Source organism: Protobothrops mucrosquamatus, unplaced genomic scaffold (assembly GCF_001527695.2).
Source record: "Protobothrops mucrosquamatus isolate PMUCROS unplaced genomic scaffold, P.Mucros_1.0 scaffold_159, whole genome shotgun sequence".
NCBI classification, from domain to species: domain Eukaryota; kingdom Metazoa; phylum Chordata; class Lepidosauria; order Squamata; family Viperidae; genus Protobothrops; species Protobothrops mucrosquamatus.
Genome location: NW_015386235.1, coordinates 201,467 through 226,637, shown reverse-complemented (window position 1 = coordinate 226,637; position 25,171 = coordinate 201,467). Strand labels below are relative to the sequence as shown.

Sequence of the window (25,171 nt, the reverse complement as noted above, 5' to 3'; positions counted from 1 at the left end):
GACCCTTGTGGCACCCCACAAGTTAGGGGCCTTGGGGTCGACCTCTGTCCCCCTGCCAATACAGACTGCGTGCGGTCGGTGAGGAAGGAGGAGAACCACCGCATAACGGTGCCTCCCACTCCCAACTCCACCAGGCGCCGCAGCATGATACCGTGGTCCACAGTATCAAAAGCTGCTGAGAGGTCCAAAAGAACTAGGATAAGATTAAAACAAAATTCAAATTAGCATAATTATAATCAATCAATCAATATAACAAGACCAGGATAGTCACACTTTCTCCTTTCTAATCCCATTAAAAGTCATAAAAAAGAGTGACTAATGTGGTTTGATTTCACACTCAGGTCTAAATCCTGACTGAAAAGAATCCAGATTATGTTTCTTTTAGTATTCTCTAACTGTAGAACAATTGTTTTCTCAACAATAAAGAAGAAAGATTGAACACCAAGCTTTTTGACTAGTTTATATTAGAGCATATGACAATTTATGTATCTCATCAGTTTAGGAAATGGTCCTCAGTGATTGCATAAACAATGAAATACTTTGAAAAATTCACATAAATTTAATATGAGAATTGTTTCTGACCCCTCTTTCCAGAAGCATGTCTTTGAACTGTTTCATTCGAGCCTCAAGAGGGACAATGGCTCTTTCTCGAGCAGCTTTAATTTCTGCCTCCATGGCAGCCTCTTTTTCCGAATCCATGTCTTTGTTATCTTCTTTCCTATAAAACAAAAACATATAGTAGGATTCTATTCATTTATTTATCAAAGTTGTATGACACGAATTTCATCAAAACTCATTTTGAACCAATATTACAATTCAATTATCTGTCCTCTATACTCAGACAACTATCTCTTCATTCTGAGTTCAGAAATAAGAAACAGTTAACTTAGCTTTATGGTTGATCATGTGCATTCTTCCTTTCACATAGAAACTTACTTCCGCTTCTTTGCTTTAATAGGCTCATCATCATTGGCTTCTTCTAACATTTCATGCTCATCTTTCACTGAAAAAGAAATACCTATTTTTACTCCGTAGACCATCATTCAAATGTATTAGTTATGCCTGATTAATGTCTACATAAAAAGTTTAAAGAACACTTTCTTCCTACCATTTTCCCACAAGTGCTGATTTGCTTTTTTTAAAGATCAACTAGGTGTTGATCCATTGGGTGCGATAGAAATTGACAGACCAACTTGTCACCTGAGCCTGATGTTGTGGGCTGAGAGACAGTGACTAGCCCAGTCACCCAACTAGCTTTCATGCCTAAAATGGAACCAGAACTAAGTTTCCTGATATCTAGCCCGATGTCTTAATTATTTGATCAAACTGTCTGTCCATATATCCCATATTATAATTAAATCCCATGTTATAAATTAAATATATCACATATTATAATTAAAAGACAGAATACTATTCTACACTGGCAGTATCTTAAAATTCAATATATTTCTTCAACAACATACAGCTTGTTCAAGTTTAAAAATCCACATACATTTTTTAAAAAGTATGTAGCATAACTTCCAGAAGCTATTATTCTTTCCAAGAAAGATTCAAATTGATGAAAGGATTAATTGATACTATCTTTGAACAGAATTATCACTTGAACGATACAGAACTATTTTACAGGATACCACCAAAGAACTCAATGAAAATACTGTAGAAGGCATGAATTTCAGGAAATAAAGAATTAATTAATTAATTAATTAATTAATTAATCCTCACCTTACAACCAGTTGCTTAGTGGCCGTTTGAAGTTATAGCAGATCTGCCAAAAACTACTTACAACCTGGTCCTGAAGCTACTGCTGCAGCGCCCGTGTGGTCATTTGCTTGTATGTCTGAATCTCTCCCACTAGGTCCCCATGGGCCTTGGGCCTGTTTTCCACCCCACCAGGACCCATACTCTCCTTCTCCCTTACTTTTCGAAGATCTCCAGAGATTGGGTTAGGCAAGCTGCTTAATTGCTGGGCTTTCCGGAAGGCCTCCATTTTCCAAGCAGCCCCACTGAACTATGGCAACTTGGAAAATGGTGGCCACACCATACTCCCCTGCAATGAAATGACTAGCTATACTTCCTAATGAGAACTCTGCAGCCTTATGCAGCATTCACGGAAAAATTGGGTTTATCCTTTAGAAGTACTTTTGGTTTTACTTCTAAATATAAGTACCACTTTTTTGGACTGGCCCAGACCTCTTTTAGTCACCCAGTGCTAACTAGGTCTGCTCCTAATACAATAATCTGCGTAGGCTGATTTTGAAGACATTTTAGAAGGGTCTTACAAATACAATAGCCAGACTATAATTTCTTTGGTAGATTATGATTTCCAGTCATCTTCTCCTGTATGAACCTACTCAGATGTTGAAATCTTCTGAAGAAGATGCTCTTTCTGTCATCTTAAATGCCTCGTGTGAAAATTTGGGAAAAGGCATTCTCAGTAGTTATACATTTTATCAAATGTGGATGATTTGGCTCTGCATTTGCTATATTTGTGATTTCTCCCAAGCTAAAGACTCTGGGCAATGTATAACCAGTATAGCAACTTCAAAATTAGTGTTATTCTGCAATGAAGGGGGTTTTATCCACCAGTACTTTAAACCAATTGTAATTGCTGAATTATCTCATGTAGATAATTGTCCACTCTATTCCATGTAGTGTTAACAATAGAACAAATATGGGATCAACTCGAAAATTACTTAGGTTAGTAACCAGTTCACCATCAAAATCTGGGCAAACAAACCCGATATAGCTGCTGCTTGAGCTGACAGCTTCCAATAATCTGTTAATTTTAGGAGCCTTTGTAGATGAATCACTTGTTTCTAAACAGACTTCCCCAAAAATGGATAACTGAAGATTGAGCAAAGAATACTGAGTAGAACGGTTGATGTTTAATACAAACTATTTAAATATATGTGTTACTCTTTCCTTTGGAGAAGCTTTAGCAATTTCCTGAATCAAGCTGCTCATACCACGTCTGGCTACCTGAAGGAGCCAGAAAGGACACAGATCTAGTTTACAGGTACTAAACAAACAATCTTATTTAGTTCCCAAAACTGCAGACCAATCACAACTATTTCTAGTCGTGTTTATATATTATATCCCTTCATATCAAATTCAATTTTAAAAAAGTAACCTATTAGTACTTAAAATTGAGCAAATAAGTGAGCCTTACTTAGTTTCTTTCCTTCATCCATTCCTTTTTTATGGGGAGGTTCCTGAATAATTTTATCCACATCTGCTCTTCCTATTAAATCATCTGGTCGATCCCACATTGATAGTCTAGTGGTAGGGTTATAAAAGAAAACCCGTTCATCACCTGTCCACACCACACACCTAGGAAAAAAAATACATAGAATATATTATATAATTACTGCAGGATTCAAATAATATTTAATTTTATATTAAAGTTAACAAGCAAGAAAATGCTTTTCACTTTTATAGGCTATGTAGAATAATCTTAAGTAAGTTTTTCTAATAATAAGTAAAATCTCCTTGAAGTTGAGTTCAACTCCTGGAAACTTTGTGCACTTGACCATTTCCTTTCCAACAAAATAAAAGTGGTTGGTCACTGCCTTCTCCACACCATCAATCTATTGATTTGAGAACAAAGGCTACATACCAGGGAGTCCCAGGTATAGGTGTAGTAGCAACAGGTTTTGCTTTTTGAGCAGCTTTTTCTTCTTCAGTCATTTCTTCTTCTTTGGGCTCCTGGTAAGGAATATTAAGATTGAATAGAAAGAACAATAACTGTTTTCTTACTATAGAGATGGGAAACATTTTCTCCCACCAGCCTCAATATGTAATCTGTGAAACTAAAAGCTTCCCTTTATCTCTACCAAAGGACATTGTATTAAGGGCTGCATCTTCATTATATATTAACTTTTTCTACTGGAGAAAGATGGGATTGCAATGAAACAAGAAATTAAGATGGTAGTTTCAAGGTGCAAGTAGCACTCAGTACTGCCACTCACACAGAAGGTATCAGTTTGTTGTTTTAGGAAGAGACCCCTAAAGTCCTAACATTTAACATTATCATTATCATATACATTTGTGTCTATACAAACTCCATACCTTGCATAGAATTCAGTTCATAGTCCCATACTAATAACTACATAAATGTAGCATAACGTGTAAGATTTAGTGTAAATAGACACAAATAAAAAAGATTGGATCTGATATGTGTGCAATAACAAAAATATTTTCACAAACATTGCAACCATTTTCTAAATTAGATTAGTTAATTCATACTGAGACTGAATAAAAATTAAGCACATTTTTAGAAAACAGTGAATTGTAGCTAAGCCTTCTTTCCATGAATGATACAATTTCCCCTACATCTGGAAGGTTTCCAATCCAGTGCCCATGTTTCTACAGATACAGGAGCAATCATCATTAATTCACCACTCTTCTGGTGAAAAGTTTTGAAGAATATTTCAGAAAGCACCCAATGATGAGAAGTGATGAGGAAAATCAGTAAAGGCTGACTTCTCTTCTCACATGATCCGCAGGAATTTCTAAATTCCACTTAAGGTTTCTTAAAACTACCTTTTAAGAACCCACTTAAATCAACCCACTGTTTATTAAAACCTCAGCAATAAACCTACCAAAGACTTAAATCTCATATGTCTATGGAGATTCTCAGTCATCCAGGTCATGGTTGTTCCCAAGATGCTTTTTCAAGAGGCAACTGGATTTTCCTGTTTTCTTTGAAGACATTTTGCTTCTCATCCAAGAAGCTTCTTCAGCTCTGACTGAGTATAGAAGGATTTATATTCCCTGCAGACAGCTGACTTCAAGGAATATAAATCCTTCCTTTCTCCACCATCCAGTCAGAGCTGAAGAGGCTTCTTGCATGAGAAGCAAAAGGTTTTCAAAGAAAGAAAAGCAAGGAAATCCAGTTGCCTCTTGAAAAACCACCTTTGGGACTTAAATCTCATAAAATTTAAATTCTGTATTTCCAATATTCACTTTATTTATACATTTCAAAATATAATTGGCAAGTTTTCAATATATAAAGTACTGAATTTGTATTTTAAAATATATTCCCAATATCTGTAATTGCAATATTTTGGAACAAATCCTAACGCTGTTCTTTGTTTCTTCATATAATCTGTAATATTGAACAATACTTCTAAACAAGATAAAATATAAAAACTATACAGTTCGCATTAGAAACTATCTAAAGAAAATGGCAAATAAGTTCAATAAGTTATTTCAAGATGGTATTATTTTATCTTCCTCTTGATTTCACTTTGTTATTAAAAGAATAAACAAATATCTAATTAGACTTTAGGTATATCCGTGCTTTTACCTCCTTTATAAGTTCCTTGATGGGTTCAATTTTGGGTTCTTCCTCTTCTGTTTCCATAGGCAAAGGATCTTCAACAGGTTCTTTAATGCTATCTTTCATCTTTTCTTCCACTTTTTCTAAGAAAAAGGTATAATTTATTTACTTTCCACCTGCTGGACATCCTTTACTTTTCACTAATGTACATTCAAATTCATTTCCTGAGCAAAATAATCAAAATCAGCTTTTGTAAAACCCTCCCATCCCCCAAGTTAAAGGTAATGAAGACCATACTTTCAATGAGCAAGAATTGTTTAGGACAGAAGTTACATTGCAGGAAGCTATAATGTAGAATCTCAATTTTCAGTTCTGAATGCTGTTATATATTGTAATGATTGGGTTTTTTTTTCCTGTAGTCTTTTTTATGGCCTAGTGTAGTTTGGCTTTGTCATTTTCAATCTACATAGAATGCAACTGGTTCTTACTTTCTGACAGTTTTGCTAGCCTGTTAAATACTTAGTATCTTAGCTTTTTAAAATTTGCTTCTAAAAACAGATTCTTTTACTGAATGAAGAGTTATAAGATTTTAAGTTTCCTTACAGCAAAGCACAGAAGAAATAGAACCCAGAAAATCATTACAGATCTACTGTTCTCAAATACTCAGAGACAAAAGAATATTAGATAGCTAGCTAGCTAGCACCAAAGAAAAAATAGCAAAATCATAAGACATAATTATTTTTTTTAAAATGAAGAAGAATATATAAGACCAAGAAAATGTTGGGAAACAGGAGAAAATCCTAAATAGCAGCCATACAAAATAATTAAAAATGTCCAAAGCAAATTAGAAACTCAGTATTTACCAGAGGCAAATTGTCATTTGTATATAGTACAGCAATCCTTGAAAAAAAATCATTACTACCAATGGATTGACTCCAAATTAACATCATGAAAAAAGTTAATTTTTTGCAGAATTATTTTTAAAAGGTAAGTTAATGAATGGAGTTGGCTACAAGTTTACATGCACAATATCAATACAGAACTCAAGATAATCACAGGAAAGACAGGTTACTATTTCCAGGACCAAATTTAATCCTTTCAGCCAACTCATTCATTTTCAAATTGCAAAGGTAATGATTCTAAATAATGGGCTATTTGCAATGACTGTAAATATCAAACTTACATAAAAATAATATTCAAATATGAACAATTATATACATAGGAATGACCAAAGTAAGTCTATTAGGAATGTATACATACACATTTACTATACAGTTCTATAAGGAAAATTTACTGATGAAAAATAAGCACATACATCAAATAGCACTCAAAGAAGTATTAGTACAGCAAAACATTTCTTGGGAAAATCAAGGAAAGAATACACAAACACAAAGTTAATTAAAAAGTTAATTTACTTGTTCTAATTGGTAAAACAAATGCATTAACAAAATCACCCAGAACATTCTGAAAAAAAGCTCTTTTATTAGCATTGCAATGTATTAAAACATCAAATTAGGTAAACACTTCTACTTATTATTGGCCAAAATCTTTATTGACTCTTCAATTGAGATGTCTCTTTCCCGCTGCATGTTAATGTTTCGTTCAATTCCTCCTTCGCAAATCATTCAGTTACTGCAATCATTATACTACCCAATAAGACATACTACCGTAAGTTTTCTAGCTCTGTCATACATTAAAAACAAAGTCTGCTCTATGGACTGCAGAATAAATAATAGGTGTCATTTACTTGTGTCAGATACAATTTTTTTTTCATGGCAAATTGAGATGCTTTGAGAAATAGTGAGTGGCACCAATATTTTTGGCAATGTCTTATGTGAATTCTTGCAGAAAGGTACAAATACATTAGTCAACTATACTATATGTTGATTTTATCCACTTTGAATCAGTAGATTTTGGATTTATGAGACAAAAACTGAATTTCAAGGAATAGAGGGATAAATGCTAGTAAAAAAAAATCTGAAATTAGGCCAAGAAAATGAATGATGTAGTACAGGAAACTGCCTGCAATGAAGAATTGCTCAAATATTATGTTCAAGAAATTTCATGTACATGGAGTGAATCAACTGAAAATTAGAAAATTTAGTGGGGAATAGCTTTGTCAATTTTGTGAACAGAATGTAATTGTTAAAAAACCGAGTGCTTCAACAAAGAAGGCAGTCTTCCAAGACACATTAGACATTTTCTTCAAACCTCTCACACATCCAATATCATTGTAACTGTAAACCAGTAAACTCCCCTGCCCCCATCTCTTCCCAGAAGGTTATCGATAAGGTTTTCTTTTTACAAGTGTATTTTTGGTCTTGAAATCACTTATTGTACACATAGTTTTAGTAGATATCCATTGTAGATATCTGATGTTGTTTGTCTTCATCGAAATCGATGGACAAACAACATCAGATATCCATCTCAGAGTCCATTAAACTGAGGGTTCACTGCAATTTGTCTTAATTTTCTGAACTAACTTACAATATATATCCAAACAAAACTAAATATTGTACCTTTCTCTTTCAGTTCATGAGGCTTCTCCCATGTTGATTCTAAGGTCCTATTATTATAGTAGTATGTCTTCCCGTCGGCTGTTTTGTACTCTGTCCATTCAGAGACTGCTGTTGCTCCAGCCAATGCAGCAGGTGAAGCGGCAATAGCAACCTGAGGATGGATCATAGGTACAATAGGAGGAGCCATTCCTGGCAAGACACCTACATAAGGAGCAATAAAAAGATAAACACTGATGAAAAGTAACTCTATGAATTAAAACCACCAACCTAAAATCAATATATAAAGCAACTGAAAACCGAGTCGTTATTAATAGTAGTTCATATATTTCTTCTAAACAGTAAAGTGTGCTTCCAGCACAAATTCTAATCACTATCATTCCTACTTCTAACACAAACTGTAGTCAGCATTCGACATACCATGTGAAGTTGTATCATTCATGTTTAAAAGGTTTTCTAATGTTTACGTTAGTTCTTAGCGTAAGTAAAAATAATTTACTGTTCTTGAAAAGCAGCAATTTCAACATAACTAAGAGTAGTAAAATTAAAAAAGCCAACCACTGCATAGTGAATATCAGTAAATAATCACTTTTAGTGCTTTTTCTTTCTAGTTAAAGTATGTGATCTACCAAGTTTTATATATGAAAGCACTACAAAAAAGAAGAGACACTTATGAGTTCCATTTCCTATCAATGGCAGCAACCATTTATAGGAATCAGTATTTTCCTATGTCTTGGCAGCCTGAATACTGGAAATGTTCCAACAGACTGCCTCTTTATAGCAATTTTTAATAGGAAAAATATTTCTTTTGAAGATTAACTTTACAGTGTTTTATTTCTAGACTTAAACTTTTCTTAGAACAGTTTTGGAATGCTTAATACAATTTTAGGTAGCTGCTGGGTTAAATAGTGATAGTTTAATTCAATGTATAATATTAAGGTTTCTTTATAACTGTGTTGCCAATTAAGAATTTTTCTTTTAAGTACATCAGTGTAAAGTATTATTTTCATGTTAACAAAAATAACAGGCTTAGTGCCACATAAATGTAGTTTTCAGTGACAATGCTATTTATTTTTAATGAAATATAGGTATGTAGAACAACCTTCATAATATTGATTTAAAATCAGACATATATATACACAAACACAAACACACTAACATGCAAACAAGATCTGGTCACTGTACAAATGGCAGGAGAGGGAAAACCAAGCACTGTATCCCCATAAAGAAAAACAAAAACAAAACATGGACATGGAAGAGATTCACATGAGTAATTTTAACTTGCAGAAAATCCATACTACAATAATTAAACTAATAATTTCAGTTAATTGGGAGAGTTTCTTGCTGGCTACATGTGAAATCTGTACTTACAAGTATATTTTGAAAATAAAGATAAAAATCCAGTTACTTGGGAAAAAGCAAATAAAAGGTAAAACAACAACATTCACTACCATGCCAACTTACAGACAAAACAGACTAAGATGTTTTTAAAAAATTACCGGTCTTGGTGGTAGCGACTGTCTTTACATACGGGCAGCTGACTATTTGCATCATTGCTACACCTGTAAAATGGATAAGCAAGCATGTTGGAAAGCTGCCACTGTATGTCAGCTACCACTGGGAATCTGAGAGTATCAATTTCCTGCTAGAAATTTAGCATGCCATTTTTTCCGATGGCAACAAGAAATAAGTAGTAAGATTTAAAGTCAGTTTTGTGATAGTATTTTATTAAAGTCATTCCAGAAAAGTACTGGTTTTACAATAATCTTGCGTTATAATGAGTAAGAGGACTTGGAAGACTCCAGTCCTTTCTAAAAAAACAAAACAAAACTAACAATGACCCAGGGGTTTAAATTCAATGAAGACACGCTTCTTCACCCCCTTACAAAGCAATGCTATGAGAATAAATCATACTTATTCTGCTCTATTTACATAATTTTATCAAGTACTTAGGTAAGAACAGCTTATATAAATCAATTATCTGTGTGTTTACTTTGAAATAAGTCCCACTGTGCTCAATAGGGCTCAATAGTGCTTATTGGACTGCTTTATATTTAACAAGAACAGAAAGCTGGTGGTGAAAAGTCAAAATGTAATTAGAAGGTCAAGAAGTATCAGTTTGGAAGGGGGGGGAAAGACCAGATTGAAGGCAAGGAAGTAAACTGAGATAAAAAGTGATAAGATAAACAGGGCAAATAAAGAAATAGAAAAGCTGAGTTGATGGCTCATTAGCAGCCTACATTACCTCTGTCTCATAATTTTTTTCACCTCAAAATTCTCATCTAAATTTCAAATTAGCTCCCTAAAACATGGGAGCTTTTGCTAATTACTGTACAGTAAAGATAACTTTGAAAAGATCTGATTAAGCATATTTGTTGAAAGGAACAAAATTGGTAAGTGTTTTATATTTCAAAAACTAATTGTAAGATTACATAACATTAGGCATCTAATAATGAGCAGAGAAGGGAGGAAATAATATGCAGAATGATTTTCCACACAAGAGATTATTTAAAGAAGATAACTGCAACAGAGGTATTTTATTATTGTATATAATATATACAATATCTTAACACTTAATATGAAAAATTTGGGACTTTCTGAATCTTTTTTTTAATATTTTCACTATTATTTAGTAACCAAATATGAAATTAATTTTCAGTTCAAGCACATACACAAAAAATAAAACTAAATGCTTCTCCACAAATGTCCAACACAAAAATGTTGAAGTATCATTGAATTGAATTGATCCAGAACCCTGCTAACTATTTTTTCTAACTGTCTATGGAGATTCTCAGTAATTCAGGTCATGGTTGTCCCTAAGGTGCTTTTTCAAAAGGCAACAGGACTTTGTTTTTCCTTGAAGACATTACATTTCTTATCCAAAAAGCTTCTTCAGTTCATTGAAGAAGTGAAGAAGCTTCTTGGATGAGAAACGAAATGTCTTCAAGGAAAAACACAGAAAGTCCAGTTATCTTTTGAAAAAACACATTTGGGATATTTTTTCTAATAAGATGCAGAGCCTTTATTTCTGTATAAAGCAAAACTGTAAAGGTTTTGATTGTATGCTAAGTTGTTTGAACAACTATGAAAATAAGGCATTCCTATATACTTTTATTAAGAACAAGCCTCTTTTCATTTAGAGGAAATTACACCCACATACACAACTGTGCTTAAAGTTATTATTAAAAAATATGTATGGAAGAATCCATACAAGATTTCTGAAAAAAAGCAGTAATTTTGTCAACTTTGACATATAAATCTATAGCTACCTTTTACAAGAAATGTTCAAATAAAGAGCAATTACATTTATAAATACTAGTGTAAACTGTGCTACACTGGTTTTTCAAATCTGCGCTGTTGTAATTACACAAGAGAGAGCCAGTTTGATTTCCTTAATTATGTAATTAAAAAATAAAAATTCCAGTTCTTGTGATAGCAAAGAAGCTTTTAGGATTACAAAAAGTCTAAACTGGGACTTTGCTTTATTGCTCATCTTATTTATTAGCAAAATGTAAAAAAAAAATTCAATATCTAAAATGCTCCAACCCTGTATTTTTCCCCTCAGTGAAATAGAATTCCAACCTGACAGGAGTTCAAAGTAACACAGAGATTGAAAAAAATGTACCATGGTGGCATGAACAGCTGTGCAAAAACTTTTTTATTTTAAATTATTTTAACTGACGAAATTGAAAACTATCCTGCTTCAGCTACAAAACTGCTATTCTGAATATTCTGGAAACATTTCGAGCTTAAGGATAAAATAAAATGGGATTTCTCTGTAAACTATCTTGAACTCCTGGAGGAAAGGCAGAAAATAAATCTAAATAATATTAATATACATAATAAAATGGATTGATAAAACAAATTATCATTTATGCTGATATTTTAGAGAATACTACTTTACAAAATAGCTACTAGAGTATCACTTTGTATGTTATAAAGAGGCCAGGTTTCCACTACAAATTCAAACATTTTGGCAAGAAGCAAAGACCTACAAACAACCAGCGTTTCTGAAATGTGATCTTATGTCTTACCATGACATCGATAATGTCAAAGTATGAAACTGGCATTGTATATATATCTATTCTAAAAAGTGCTTCCAGGCAACTGAGAATGGTTGCAACATTAGCGACCATTTTCATAAAAGAGCCAAATCTGTAATTAAATCCATTTTCAAATATATTTCTATGATTGGGTTACTACTTGGGAAGAGTAACCAAGCCAAGAAAGAGTAAGCAAGCCAATGTCTTTGCATTAGATTCAAACAAGGAAACTACATCTGATAGTTTCCAAAAGAGCCGGGATATGAATGTATAATTGGACTTTTAAATCTTGGCTTGTAAAAATGCAAAAACCATAGCTAGTAGCTTGCATGCACTTAATCAACAATAGCTTTCTAGCTTGTATCCATATTCAAGCAAAGAAAGGAGTGAAGAAACAAGGATTTGAGTAAAGAAACATAATGTTTATTAAGAAAAGATTTAATCAATTAACTTGGCTATCACTTGCACATCTCCTTTTAAGCAAGCTACCTGACACTTGATTTCATTTTGAGAATACAAAGTATATGCTGTATCAGTTAAAATGGAAATATGGACTGATCAAGTGAAATTTAAGATAACATTATGTTCTACTTTCTTCCCTGAAATTCATGAGGAACTTATGGCTATAATTTGAGATGCAGAATTAAAGTCTCTATCTCTTTCCTAAACCTTATATAAATGGCTTTTAATTTCCTTATTCTCTCAGTTTTTAAGTGAATGAGCTATTTTATACTATTTTAATCTGTTTATATTTTGTATTTTAACTGATCATAAATCATTTTGATATTTGCAATAAAGTATTGCGAAAATATTAAATGGCCAATATGTAATTGAAAATGCTAATAATCTAATAGAGACTTCAGTATAGATAGTGTGTATATATCTAAATATCTGTCCATAATTGTGAACTTTCTTGGCCAAATCAGCTTTACAAAGGAGTAAAAAGGATAGAATAGGAGCCAACCACACATGCTGTCATATATTGTGGTCCTTGTTTTTAATCATACATTTCGCCTGATAATTACCAGTAAGCAAAATAACTCTTAATGCTTAAAAGTATTTTAAAATTATATAATTTATCAACTTAATATTTATCATATGTGTGTATACATAAAGGGCCTAAATTAATACATAATGCTGAATTACGATTCTCAGCATCCTTCATTATTCATCATGATGACTGGGGCTATTGAAAGTTATGATCAGATAATATATGAGCTCAAAGCTTCTTCTGTTCTCTAAATCAGAGGTCCCCAACCTTTTGGGCACCAGAGACCGGTTCGGTGGAGAAAGGGGGCGCAGTTTTGTGTGCTGCCTGCATCCTGCAGATGGGGCTTTGCTTGTTTGTGCGGACCGGTTGTTGGCATGCCACAGCCCAGTACCGGTCCACAGACCGGGGTTGGGGACCCCTGCTCTAAATAATAAATACTGCTATTACCAAGTATAGTTTAAACTCATTTCTGACAATTTAATGAACTTTTATAGGTGATTAGTTGTTTAAAACTCTGAATACACAGTTTTGTTTAACATCAACATTTTCTTCTATCCATAACAACATTTATTTTCATTCTTATGTCACAATCCTATGCTTGGCTACCTGAAAGCATTATTTATCAAATTTAAGACCACTTATTCAAAAACTAAGTTCTAAAGGTTTGCAACTTAAGTATCACAGACAAGGTGAATTTCTTCCAAATATTAGTTGAAATAAATACATTTTAAAACACAAGGTGTATTCTGCTCAAGCAAAAAAAAAAAGTGGCTTCATTCTAATAAAAATAGATATTGAGAGCTGGGAGAGGGTATTTTAATTAGTCTAGCTAAAAATTCCAAATTTTAACAATAAATTTTAAATGAAGAGGATTCAGGCAAATTGCATACACAGTGGACACATGAGTGCAAACAAATTGACAACACGGACATGTGGCTAATAAGACAGTCATTGTTTCCCAATTTACCTGGAAGTGGAATAGGCATGCCAGGAAGGGGAACACGAAATGGAGGTACCATTACTGGTGGAAAAGCAGGTATTGCTGCTGTTGGCTGAGGAACTGCATGAGGAACTGCAGGAGGCAGCGTCTGTGGGACTGGCTGGGGTACAGTCTGCACAGATGTAGCAGAAGGAGCAGAGGTTGAAACACTGACTGAAGGAGTGGCAACTGAAACAGCTGAGCTGGGGGTCTGGTCTTGTGTTGTAGGTGCTGATAAAGAAAACAAACATCTGAAACCCTGGATCACGTAATACAAACTGTATATTTTACAGGGTTCACCAAGACTTCCTTGCAAAGCTGGGTATATTTTCATTATAGTAAAACTTGCATAACAGGTTTAAAAGTTAGAACTAACATCCTTAAGTTGCTCTATTCTTTCAAAGGTATTTCTGCTTCAAGGAATAAATAAGTATTCTGGATAACTCTAAACAGATATCTTATATCCATACTCAATCTCAAGAGCAAAAGTGAGCTATACCTCTGAATGTAACTTTTTTTTCAAATAACAGTAATATTTCACCTCATTTTCTATATAATTAACATAACAAACCTTCACAGCAATGCCACAATATTTCCGTTTGTACGTATTTTTATGTTGATTTACTTAAGTAAAACAAACATCTAGTCACTTAAAAAATGGATGTAATAATATAAATATATACCAAGATGATAATTACCTTATTGCTTAGACTATTTGAAATTATGAAATACAAATCAAAACTTTCAAACCAAAAGGAAAGCACTACAGGAGTATGTCTAATCTTTCAAGCTTGAATTGAAACATTACAAGTTTTAGAATCCTATAGCACCTCCAGCTGGCACTAAAAATTAATGCTACATTTGATAGGTTGATATATTTTGATACTGTATTGCATTTAAGAAACTAAAATAGATCATATTGAATGAAATCAGGAGAAGCAGCAACTTGGATTAATTTACGAGTTATTTACTCAATACATACCGGTACTTATTTTTATATGATTCTAAAAAGAGTAAAAGGGGAAACACACATTTTGTAATTCAGAAATTCAATGCCTCCCCAAACTGGAAGTATTTCATTTTTTAGCAGATCATATGCATTTTTGTCATTTTAAAAAAGTAAATCAACAGTTTATAGAAGAGCCTAATAACATTCTCATTGCTTCCAGAGTCACAAATATAAACGACTGTTGCATAAGAAATGCCACTTTCTACAAATTGTCTGTACTGCCAAGTATTTATACTTTAAAGACAAATGGAAAAAGAGTATACTAAATAAATATGTATATGAAATGATTTTTTTCCTCTCCCTTGGTTTAACCGCTTGTTACACAGATGGCAAGTAGGAATGAACTCTGGAGAGAGATGTGCACAGTATATGTATATATACACACAAGTACAAAGACATAAAACTACACTTAACCACTTCACATTAATACATATACTTAGACATCTAGAGATTTAGAAACTTTATATGTTAAATTTCTTATGAATCACTGCCATATATTCATAATACAAGATCAATCAGGCATTTATGATATAAGCTGAATATGGTTAATATACCACAAAATTCAGCACTTCTCACAAGCTCAAACCATTCTTCCTTGAACTGCCATGAGTTTGGAGTGCTGCAGAGTCATCAAACTCAGGAGAAGGAAAAGGAAGAGAAAGAAGAAAGAAATACATTTGACGAGCCATAGGGACTAAACATATGGAAGAATAAAGAATTTTAGTTGTTCTCTATTTTGTAAGCTAACAGTGCTTTGGAAACAAATAGCTGTGGTTATTTTGGGACAGAAAATGATGTGCTTTATATTATTAAGTGTTGTGATTGCTCTTACACTTTCCAACTGTATATATATATATACACATATAGTTTAACAGATTAGGACTGTCACCAGCTGATCCATTAGTAAGAAATGCCAATAGAAGTCAAATATTTCTGTGAAATATGAAGACCTTTGAAGCAAGTAAGCATGCAGGGTTTTTCCTCTCTTGAGCAAAAGTGTACATTGCATTAGCAATTCGGTTAAGAAATTGGAAGGTATGGTGTTTCAAAATGTGCCTCAAAACATACAGAAGTACAAATTGGGCTTTTCTTAGGAGCATGCCCAGTGTTTACAAGGTGTTGCAAATCAGTGCTACATTCACATATTGCAGTAGTTTCTAAAGATCAGATTCAAAGCGCAGTGCCAGCCTAGAGATTACTGTCACACATTTCTCTACTAATGACATTAGCTGTAATAGGCAAACAGGGAAATTGTTCTAGAATTCTGCTTTGAGGCAGAATTTCATCAATTACATGTTTAAGCCAGCAAATGCATGTGAAGAATTTTTTACTTCTATTATCTCAGATTTTAGTTATCTGTATCAAAAAAGTAAACAAAGTTGAGAAAAACCTTGAAGAAATTTGCACCTTCCTTTTTTAAAGAGGTTTTTTTCCTGTTAAAACAATGAAATTATTTTGAATAGAATACAAGTGACCATAGACACTATGAAGATGCAACAATATGCACACAGGACAGGTGCACAACTTAAATAACCTGACTCATTTATAAAGGTATCCCTCAAAAAGGCTAGACTGTTTACAACACAAATCATCAATACAGATATGCTAAACAATGCTCCACTTAAGTACTGATTAACAATATGATAATGTGTACCAAAGGCATATACATGGGGGTCACAAAGACCTACAAAATTAAATTGATACAACAAACTACATAATAAATTATTTCCGAAATTCATAAGCTTCCCCAACCCTCTCTTTTGTTTCATTTTGCAAATTTTACTCACTGGAAACTGTTTGTGAAACCGAAGTTGCTGTTGTAGTGGTAGATGTACTAGAAGACAAGCTACTTGATGATGTAGATGGAGATACTGCTGATGCAGGACTACTAGTGGTAGGTGTTGAAGCACCTATAGCCTGGGCCTGCGCCTGAGCCTGAGCAGCTAAAATTGGGGTTAATTCAGACTGTTGAATAACTTTCACTCCATCAGGTTTAGTCCATGCCGACTCACGTGTCCGTGCATTATAATAATAAACCTAGAAGAAAATTACATCTTTGTTATGCCACATAATTTTCCATTCATCCTACACTATCTACCCACTTTAATATTTAATTTAGTTTTAAGCTAAAATTATGCCCCCCAGCATGAGGTCTGTCTCCATCCTCTTGTCCTTCCATAAAGAGCTTGAAGACCAGGCTCTGCTGGTTGGTCTGGTGATCCAATGGGGGAATACCACACTGGAAGATGTTATTAATAGCAGATCCGTCTTTTCCTCCCTGCCCACCTTTTAAATTATATTACTGTATTTTCATTATTTATTTTTGTGTTGTTTTACTATTGTTATATTTGCATAATATTTACCTGTATGTATGTGTGTGTATACACTTCTATATATATATAAAATTTTATGTTCTACTGTTGTAAGCCGCCAAGAGTAGGCCTGTGGCAAGATGGGTGGCAAATAAATTTAATAATAAAAAATAAAATAAAAAATCTGTTTTTACCTTCTCTTTCTCTTATGAGAATTTAAAATGTGATTTAAAACATTTAAATGTGCTAATTGGCAAATTTTAATAAAATTGATTACCCGTGCCAATCAACATTTTTGAGCAACAAAGAGTTTTCAGTTATGACTGTTCTCTTAACATTCAGAATATAAAATACTCCAACAGTATGTATTGATTAGAATTGTTTAGGCTATGCAAAAAAAATGTTTTCCATTTCATTTGCTGACATAACAATTACTATTGTAATTGTTAACAGATATAACGCTGACCTTTCCATCTGGAGTTTTGTTTTCTACCCATATCTCTTCATTAGGTGGCATAGTTGGTGTTCCAGGAGCAGACACTGGTGGCATCCCTGGAGGAAACATCATACCAGGAGGGGGTGGCATAGGAGGAGGCATAAAAGGTGGTCTCTATAAATAGAAATAATAGTAATACATCAAACACTAATGCAGTACCTTCATAATAAAGAAATGTTATTTTCTACAGAAGTGTTAAACGTGTAGTTCATGTAAAAGAAACAAGGTGATCATGGAAGAGGGAAAAAGTAGCACAGAACAGAAAAATGCTTTTCCTATTACAGGAAAACAGAACTTGCCCAGTGCAGTTCCCAAAACAAGCACAAAGATTGTTATATAACTAAAACATCTATGTTATATAATTATACTAGTAACAAACGCAAAGGAATAGCAATTCAATGTGTGAAATTTATTCAATCCATTGGAAATGAATGCTGGATAAAGCATAATTAATCTTACTACTATATTTTCTAACTCTGAACAACTGGTCAAATAGCATGAATATGGTCCTATAGATATTCCTAGGACCCATTGCTTCCCAACAGGCAATAGGTTCTCCTAACCAGGATTGCAAGGTGGTTACTGTCAGATGCAAAAAGGGTGAAGAAGTTTCAGCATTTTGCAGCCCTTATCATCACAAAGTACTGTAAGCCCAAATGTGGGCTGTTATCTGTGTTTAGACAGATTCATTCTTTGTCTTCTACAAGAGTGCTCTAAACATTTTTCTTCTGGTGCTTTATTTCCCTGAGAAACAAAGAAAAGTAAGGTGCACCTCTGGATCTGCACACAGAAAGAAGCCGCATAGGAGCAATCCAGTCCAAAGTCTCATCACCTACCTCACCACCTACCTAGTCATTAGGTAAGCTGCCTACCAGATTCTCAGAGAAAATCCCAAGGTCCCATTGGAACTGAACAGGATCCTTTAGTAGCCTGAGGCAGGTTGAACACCTCCCTGTGAAGGGGGTGACGCCAGCAAACCAGAGGGCAATTAGAGAGTGATCTGTTCATAGCAACAGATTGATGGCAATGCTCTCCAACATCAGATCATGTTACAAAATAAAAACCAAATCTAGCATGCAATCCCTGCTATGCATCAGGCCCTCAATTACTTGGTACAAGTTCATAATTGACATAATGGCCATGAACTCCTGAGCCACCTTGGACTCAAAATCCCCAGGTTAAAGTCCTTGAGAAGTACAAGTATTTTATTAAAATGTAAATTTACTTTATTCACATTTGAATATATTTGTAAACCATTGAGAGACTGTCAAGATTGAGGTGGTAGATAAATTACACAAATGAATAAAATTAGAAGAGCATTAACATCAAGAAAAAGTTAATTACACCAACGTAACATTCTAAGACACAGAACTAAAAAAGTTTGGGAAATGTATAAGATCTTCATCACATCAAACCAATGTGGATGTGTGGCAAGCCTCTTCATGAAAGAAATCCCATAACTGCAAGATCTTGATATAATCTTTAAACTTTTCTAGAATTTATTTTCAAATAATCCAGATACTCTGTGCACAAGTTAATTACCAAAAAATTACATTGTAATTTCTCTGGCACTGATTAAGCTCACTGATATCATACAATAATAAACACTGTAAAAGTTCAGAGGGAACAATTCTGCTATTGTGAGAGTAGTGAAGGACCAGTCTGCCTGGAAAATTGGCCTCCTATACCTCTAGCAGGTATGGAAAAGAACATTTCATTAAAACCAAACAGCTGATGAGCCAATAAAAATGAATCAAAAATTAAAGAAAGGCTCAGGTGACAGGCCTTAAAAGCACACTCTTTACTTAAATGCACACTCTTGAATGAAGACCTAGTTAGCACAGGAAGTGCTTGACTTACAACCAGTTGCTTAACCACCATTTGAAGTTATGGCAGACCCTCAAAAGCTACTTATGACCTGGTCCTGAATTTATGATCACCACAGCACACCATGGTCATTCACACTTAGGACTGATCACAGGGATGCTATAGCCCCTCCCCATCATGTCCCACAGGCATTGGGCACTCTTCCCGCTCCCACTTCTTCCCAGGTCCAACCATCTCCTCCTCACTTATCTTTTAAAGATCTCTAGAGCTTGGGTTAGGGAAGCATAGCAAGCTGCTTGATTGCTGGATCATGTGGTGCAATCCTAAAAGCAGCTGTCATTTTTGAAGCAACTGCATGGAAGCGTTGCGTCCATATGGCCCAGGGTTGTGTCCATATGGCCCAGCAACAAAATGATCCTTTCTGGGTCCTTAACATGGTCTGTGCAGCACTGTGAAAAGCTTCAGAGGACTGTTTCATTGCTGTGCTGTGCTGTGCAGCTGCATCCTGGAAGCAGCTGCAATTTCATCACTGCCCCAAGGAATTGTGGCCATATTGAAATGACAACCGCTTCCAGCATGTGGATGCACAACCCTGGCATGCTGAGAGATGAAGTGGCCTGCCCTCCTAACATGAAGTCCAGACCTCCAGAGATCTTCAAAAGATAAGTGCACGATGAGTCATGGGGAGGAGGCCCAAACCCTGCAGGGATCTGGTGCAGGGGCAAGACCAGTAGGGAACTGGTGTTGGGGGTGAAGCAGACCAAGGGCTGTGGGGATCCCAAGGGGCAGGAAGCAGAGCATGGGGTGTCTTGGGGGATGGGGGAAGCGTCTGAAAGTCCAGAGCAGGTGGTCCTGGGCCTGCTCTAGGCCTTCCAGGGCCTACCTTATATCTTAGGCACCCCATTCCGCTTTACAATATCAGGGACAGCAAAGAGTGAGGTTGTTAAGCAAAACAATCTTACTTAAAGACTCTCACAATATGCAATTGTAATGGGTAGGCTCCACTATGGTTGTAGGTCAAGGATTACATGATATATAAATTAAATAAAAAGGCAAGGTGAAAACTGGCAGTTAAACAATAATCTGAGGGATTAGAAAAAGCTGGCACTTGCTTAGTAGATCTGCTAAAATGGTTTGGCTAGGTAGCTGAATCCCTACAGTGATGGACAACATGCCACTTCATCAGGCAACAAATTCCACTAGCTGAGAGCTTTTAAAGGACTCTGGATTAAAATTCTAGTGTGGGAAAATGAGAAACAAAAGCCAATAATGAAGAATATGAGAAAAACCTCAGGGCTCATTATAGCTAACCTTTTCTATACCCCGCGCCCCTAGAACGCTTCTGATATATTCTCGCACCCCTTACAAAAGCTCGAAATAATGGCAACAAATTATGCATATACACTATAATTTTGAAAATCCAAGTTTTTGCACCCCCTGGAATATTGTCTCTCACCCCCGGTTGGGAACCCCTGTACTAGAGAGACCAATAGAACTAGAAAACTCAAAGACAAGGCTGGAAAAAAAAGTAAAAACCTAGAACTGTTGGAGGAATTTGAAAGTGGAATAATGAAAATAGGAAAGAACAGTTGAAAACAAATCATGTTAGATGCCTCTACCAGAGACAAAGAAAACAAACTAAAGTAGGCAGAGAGCTAAATGATTGAATGAAAAAAGACATACTTTGAAATACTAAACTACAATACATAACTAGACACATTTGAAGTCAAGTTCAGACTTATTCAAAACATTTACAGAGTGGAGCCCAATTCTAGTTCTAAACAAAGGGCATTTCAGAGGTTAGTAGTCAGATATGCTTTTTTTATGTGCCAATATGTTTTTGTTGTAGGGAGAAACCTAAACAAGCAAGCCTGTCTTGAGGATCTTAATAACTGGGAAAATTTCAAATTAAAAAGCCAAACAAAATCTTGAACAGAATTAACGACAACCAATATTTCAAAATGTCATTTATTTGAGTGGTCCCTTGGTGCTCTCTGAGCTTGGTTGTTTTCTTGCAGATGTTTCATTACCCCAACTAGGTAACATCATCAGTGCTAGTAAGGAGTCGGGTTTGCTCTCAATATATTCTAGTGGCTTGCCTTGTCAATGGTTGGGCTGTTTGACTTATTTGGCAGCTCCTTGACTGGGGTATTGTTTATTTGATTGTTAGTCTGATGTTAATCTTGGAGGTAATCTATGCTCATTTGAATGCAGGTGGGGAGGTGTTTTGGTCCCCCCCCCTTTTTGGCTTGTTGATTGTTTCTTTTGCATAGTATGTAGATATTGTTTATATTTATGTTGTCTATTGATGGCTAATTTATCAAAGTGACAGGCTTCTAGAAATTCCTAGCATTTTAAGAACTGGCTTGATCTAGGATGATCACAGTTTCCCAGTTGAAACTATAGTTAAATCTCTCCATATGTTGTGAAATCAGTTTTCATCTGTTTTATGATTGCTGGTTGGTGTTCATTGATGCGTTCTGCTGGTCTGTTTGTCCTACATAGTGGCTGTTGCAGTCATTACACTGTATGTTGTAGATGACTCCTGGTTTTTTTTTCTTCTGGGGCTGCTGGGACTTTTAGTTTACTTTAGGATGTTTTGAAGAGCTTTAGTTGGCTTGTGTGCTATGCTGATTCCATGTGGTTATACTAGTCTGACTTCTGAGACTTTTTGATGTATGGCAGTGTTATTTTTTTTTGTAATTTACACACACACACATAGTTTATATATAGTTTAGCAACCTAGATGTTACACATTATGTACCAACTAAATCATCTAGATATAAAGTCCTAGTTAACCCTAGAATTCATTGAAATAGTCTAATAAAGGTTTGTAAAAGTATAGGTTGCAGTCCAAGGGATCATTTCTGAGTGAGGTCAGAAATGTTTGTAGTTTACTCATTTAGGCATTTTCTTTCAGCAAAATATCTGATAAGCATCTGAAGCAAATAAGCATCTGAAGTCCTCTATTTTATTTCAAATGTTTTTCTTAGCATTATTTACTGCTACTGATTGGACATTTAAAAAAAATCAAATAAAATTGGTTCAGTACACTGGAAAGACTATCATTGCCATGTTAATTTGCTTTGTCAGATAGCTAGCTGAAATAAAAAAGAGTGGGGACAGACAATATCTTATGTTTCCTATCTCAACAGGAAACAACTTGAAATCTTTTAACATATCTTCAAAGTTTAATGAAAAAAAGTTACAAATAGCAGGACAAAATTGGAACTCAGTAAGAACCAAGTATGCAGTTCAGAAAAACTTTTCATTGTAAATTTATTACAATGACTTTTCAGCAGATAGAACTTTACAAAGAATCAACCAATAAAACCTTTAAATCTTTTACCTGTAAATGTGGAGGTCCCATAGGAGGAGGAATTCCTCCAGGTGGTGGCATTGGAGGCATATTAGGATCAAATGGAGGACGTCCAAAAGGAGGCCGAGGTGGTGGAGGTGGGCCTCTCATCATACCAAAAGGTGGTGGAGGACGCATAAGAGGTGGTGGGCCTCTCATAACAGTGTTTGGTGGAGGAGCTGGACCACGAAATCTTAATGCTTGTTGTTGAGCCATTCTGTGAGCAAAACCAAAAGAACAAGATTTTGTTCATCATCAAAAAGCACTGCTGTTATGCATGCAACAAATACAGTCAGAGAAATTCTCATGAATAAAACTGAGAGTCCAAACTTATAGGGAGGCTTTGTTTTCAACATTTAAATTACTATGAACCAGTAGCTAGGCAGGAATTACTTAGAACGAAAAGACACTATGCAAGTTTCCTTCCCAATAGCAAAGTATCTCAGACATGAGATAACAACCTCACACCCTTCTTACAGATATATATGATTTCCTAATCTATTCTCATAACACCAAGACACCCAACAGTATCATAACATGAATGGGTGTGCAAAACATAGCTGTATGAGAATATCTACATTATTTTCACTTTTTAGTAGAGCAGAATTTGAGTACAGTATACTAAACCCACTGTGCAACCTAGCCTTCTACAAAGATACTTTAGTAAATATATATAGAAAAAATGTTCACCTTTGTAACTAGCAAGCGTTATTCGGATGCTCTCAGGAAAACAATTTTGCCCACCATTTAATGTCAGTGCTATACCAATGTTGGCATGATTCAAAATTGGAAAAAAAAAGGTTATAAGGTGGTGAATAACAAACACACATAATATTTAATGCCTTTTAATTTGGGAATCTGCCCAAATTCAGATGCTTAAGAATGGTACTGTTAATAGTAAATTCATAATTTGATAAGACATGAAAGATGAACATGTGTAAACATTTTATTATGCTTTTAACATTGGTGAAGCCAATGTGATAGCCTCTACCCATTTAAACTTCAAGCCCATAAATTATAGCTAGAAAAAGTAAATAAAAATAGAAAACAGTGCAACATTTGGTTTGTGGCATTTTAAAAATATCAGCAATGCTGACCTAACCCTTTCATCTGTCATCCACATGTCTCATTAGATCTCCTTATGAAGTATTTTTTAATTATTTGCTTACAGATAAGTACAATATATTTACAGTAAATGTAATCACCCTGAAATCTGATTGGGTTAGGTCTTCCAAAGAGTAAATGCATCTACAATCCTAAAAGGTAAACATTAAGTGACATGAACTCTTTGAAAAGATAAGTTTAACTCCTGAACCAAAACTTGTATAAAGAGCTATATTTTCCCCTTTTTCATGCAGATACAGAATGCAAAAATAAATTCTCTCATGATTACTAATTTTATACAAACTGGAGATTACCAGTGAAGCAAGTCTGTTCTGCAACTTCCTCTAAATCAATCAAAGCAGAGACAACGTAAGAGATTCAACGGAAGATGTGTCTTTTATTCTTTCCTATGTATACACATATTTTCAGTTTAGTTCATAATAGGCATTTAGAAAAACCTCTTCAGACTTATATAGTGCTTTCACAAAATAAAACCTTTCCTCCATTACCTTTCTCCACCAAAATCTCCACTGTTCACTGGTCATAACCACTGCTGGCTTTCCTGCATAGCCTAGTTTTTTTTTCTAGTTTGTAATGTTTAGTACAGTTAGTCCTTGACTTACAATTGTTCATTTAACAACTGTTCTAAGTTATTATGTCCTTGGAAAAGTGAGTTACTCACTTTTATGACTTGCATGCATGACTGTCTCACTACCCCATGGTCATGTGATCATGATCCAGACATGAGGCAATTGGTTTGCATTTACGACTTTTTGCAGTGTCTTGTAGTTATGTGGTTGCAATTTGTACCTTTTTTTTGCTAATTTCTGGCAAAAAACAACAACCCTGGATTCGTTTAACTGTGGGGATTTGCTTAACGACCCTGTAAAAATTATCATAAAATTGGATCCAACTTGACTCACAACTACAAGAAACTACAATGGAAATTCTGCTCCAAACAGTAAGTTAAGGACTACCTGTAAGAACACTGTCGTTTACTAATCCCAAATACTATATACAAACCTGGGTAATTACAGTCTACTATCATAAAACCTAAGGCTGCAGCCATGTAAGATTTTATACCTGATTATTCTGAGAATAAATTTTTAAACTAAAAACTTGGGCAAACTTTTTACTAAGATTTGCTGTTGAGTAATATCTTAACCACAGTTACCTTGTTATCCAGATTCAAAACATTGGGTTATTTTGATATAAACTGACTTCTAGCCACCAGACACAGACTGGTAAGGCTAAA

The 25,171-nt window shown here is 34.7% G+C and overlaps 1 protein-coding gene across 1 annotated transcript in view; it reads right to left on the bottom strand.

Moving 5' to 3' along the window:
- TCERG1 (transcription elongation regulator 1) overlaps window positions 1-25,171 on the bottom strand; it is a 45,370-nt gene that overhangs the window by 18,007 nt on the left and 2,192 nt on the right. Inside the window, exons 2-12 of the mRNA XM_015821033.1 lie at window positions 22,804-23,029; window positions 17,598-17,741; window positions 16,607-16,856; window positions 13,799-14,041; window positions 9,297-9,359; window positions 7,801-8,001; window positions 5,309-5,424; window positions 3,617-3,705; window positions 3,170-3,330; window positions 937-1,003; window positions 583-718 (exon numbers count right to left, since the gene is read on the bottom strand). Coding sequence (XP_015676519.1) covers window positions 583-718; window positions 937-1,003; window positions 3,170-3,330; window positions 3,617-3,705; window positions 5,309-5,424; window positions 7,801-8,001; window positions 9,297-9,359; window positions 13,799-14,041; window positions 16,607-16,856; window positions 17,598-17,741; window positions 22,804-23,029 — 1,696 coding nt within the window. The remainder of the gene's footprint in view (window positions 1-582; window positions 719-936; window positions 1,004-3,169; window positions 3,331-3,616; window positions 3,706-5,308; window positions 5,425-7,800; window positions 8,002-9,296; window positions 9,360-13,798; window positions 14,042-16,606; window positions 16,857-17,597; window positions 17,742-22,803; window positions 23,030-25,171) is intronic.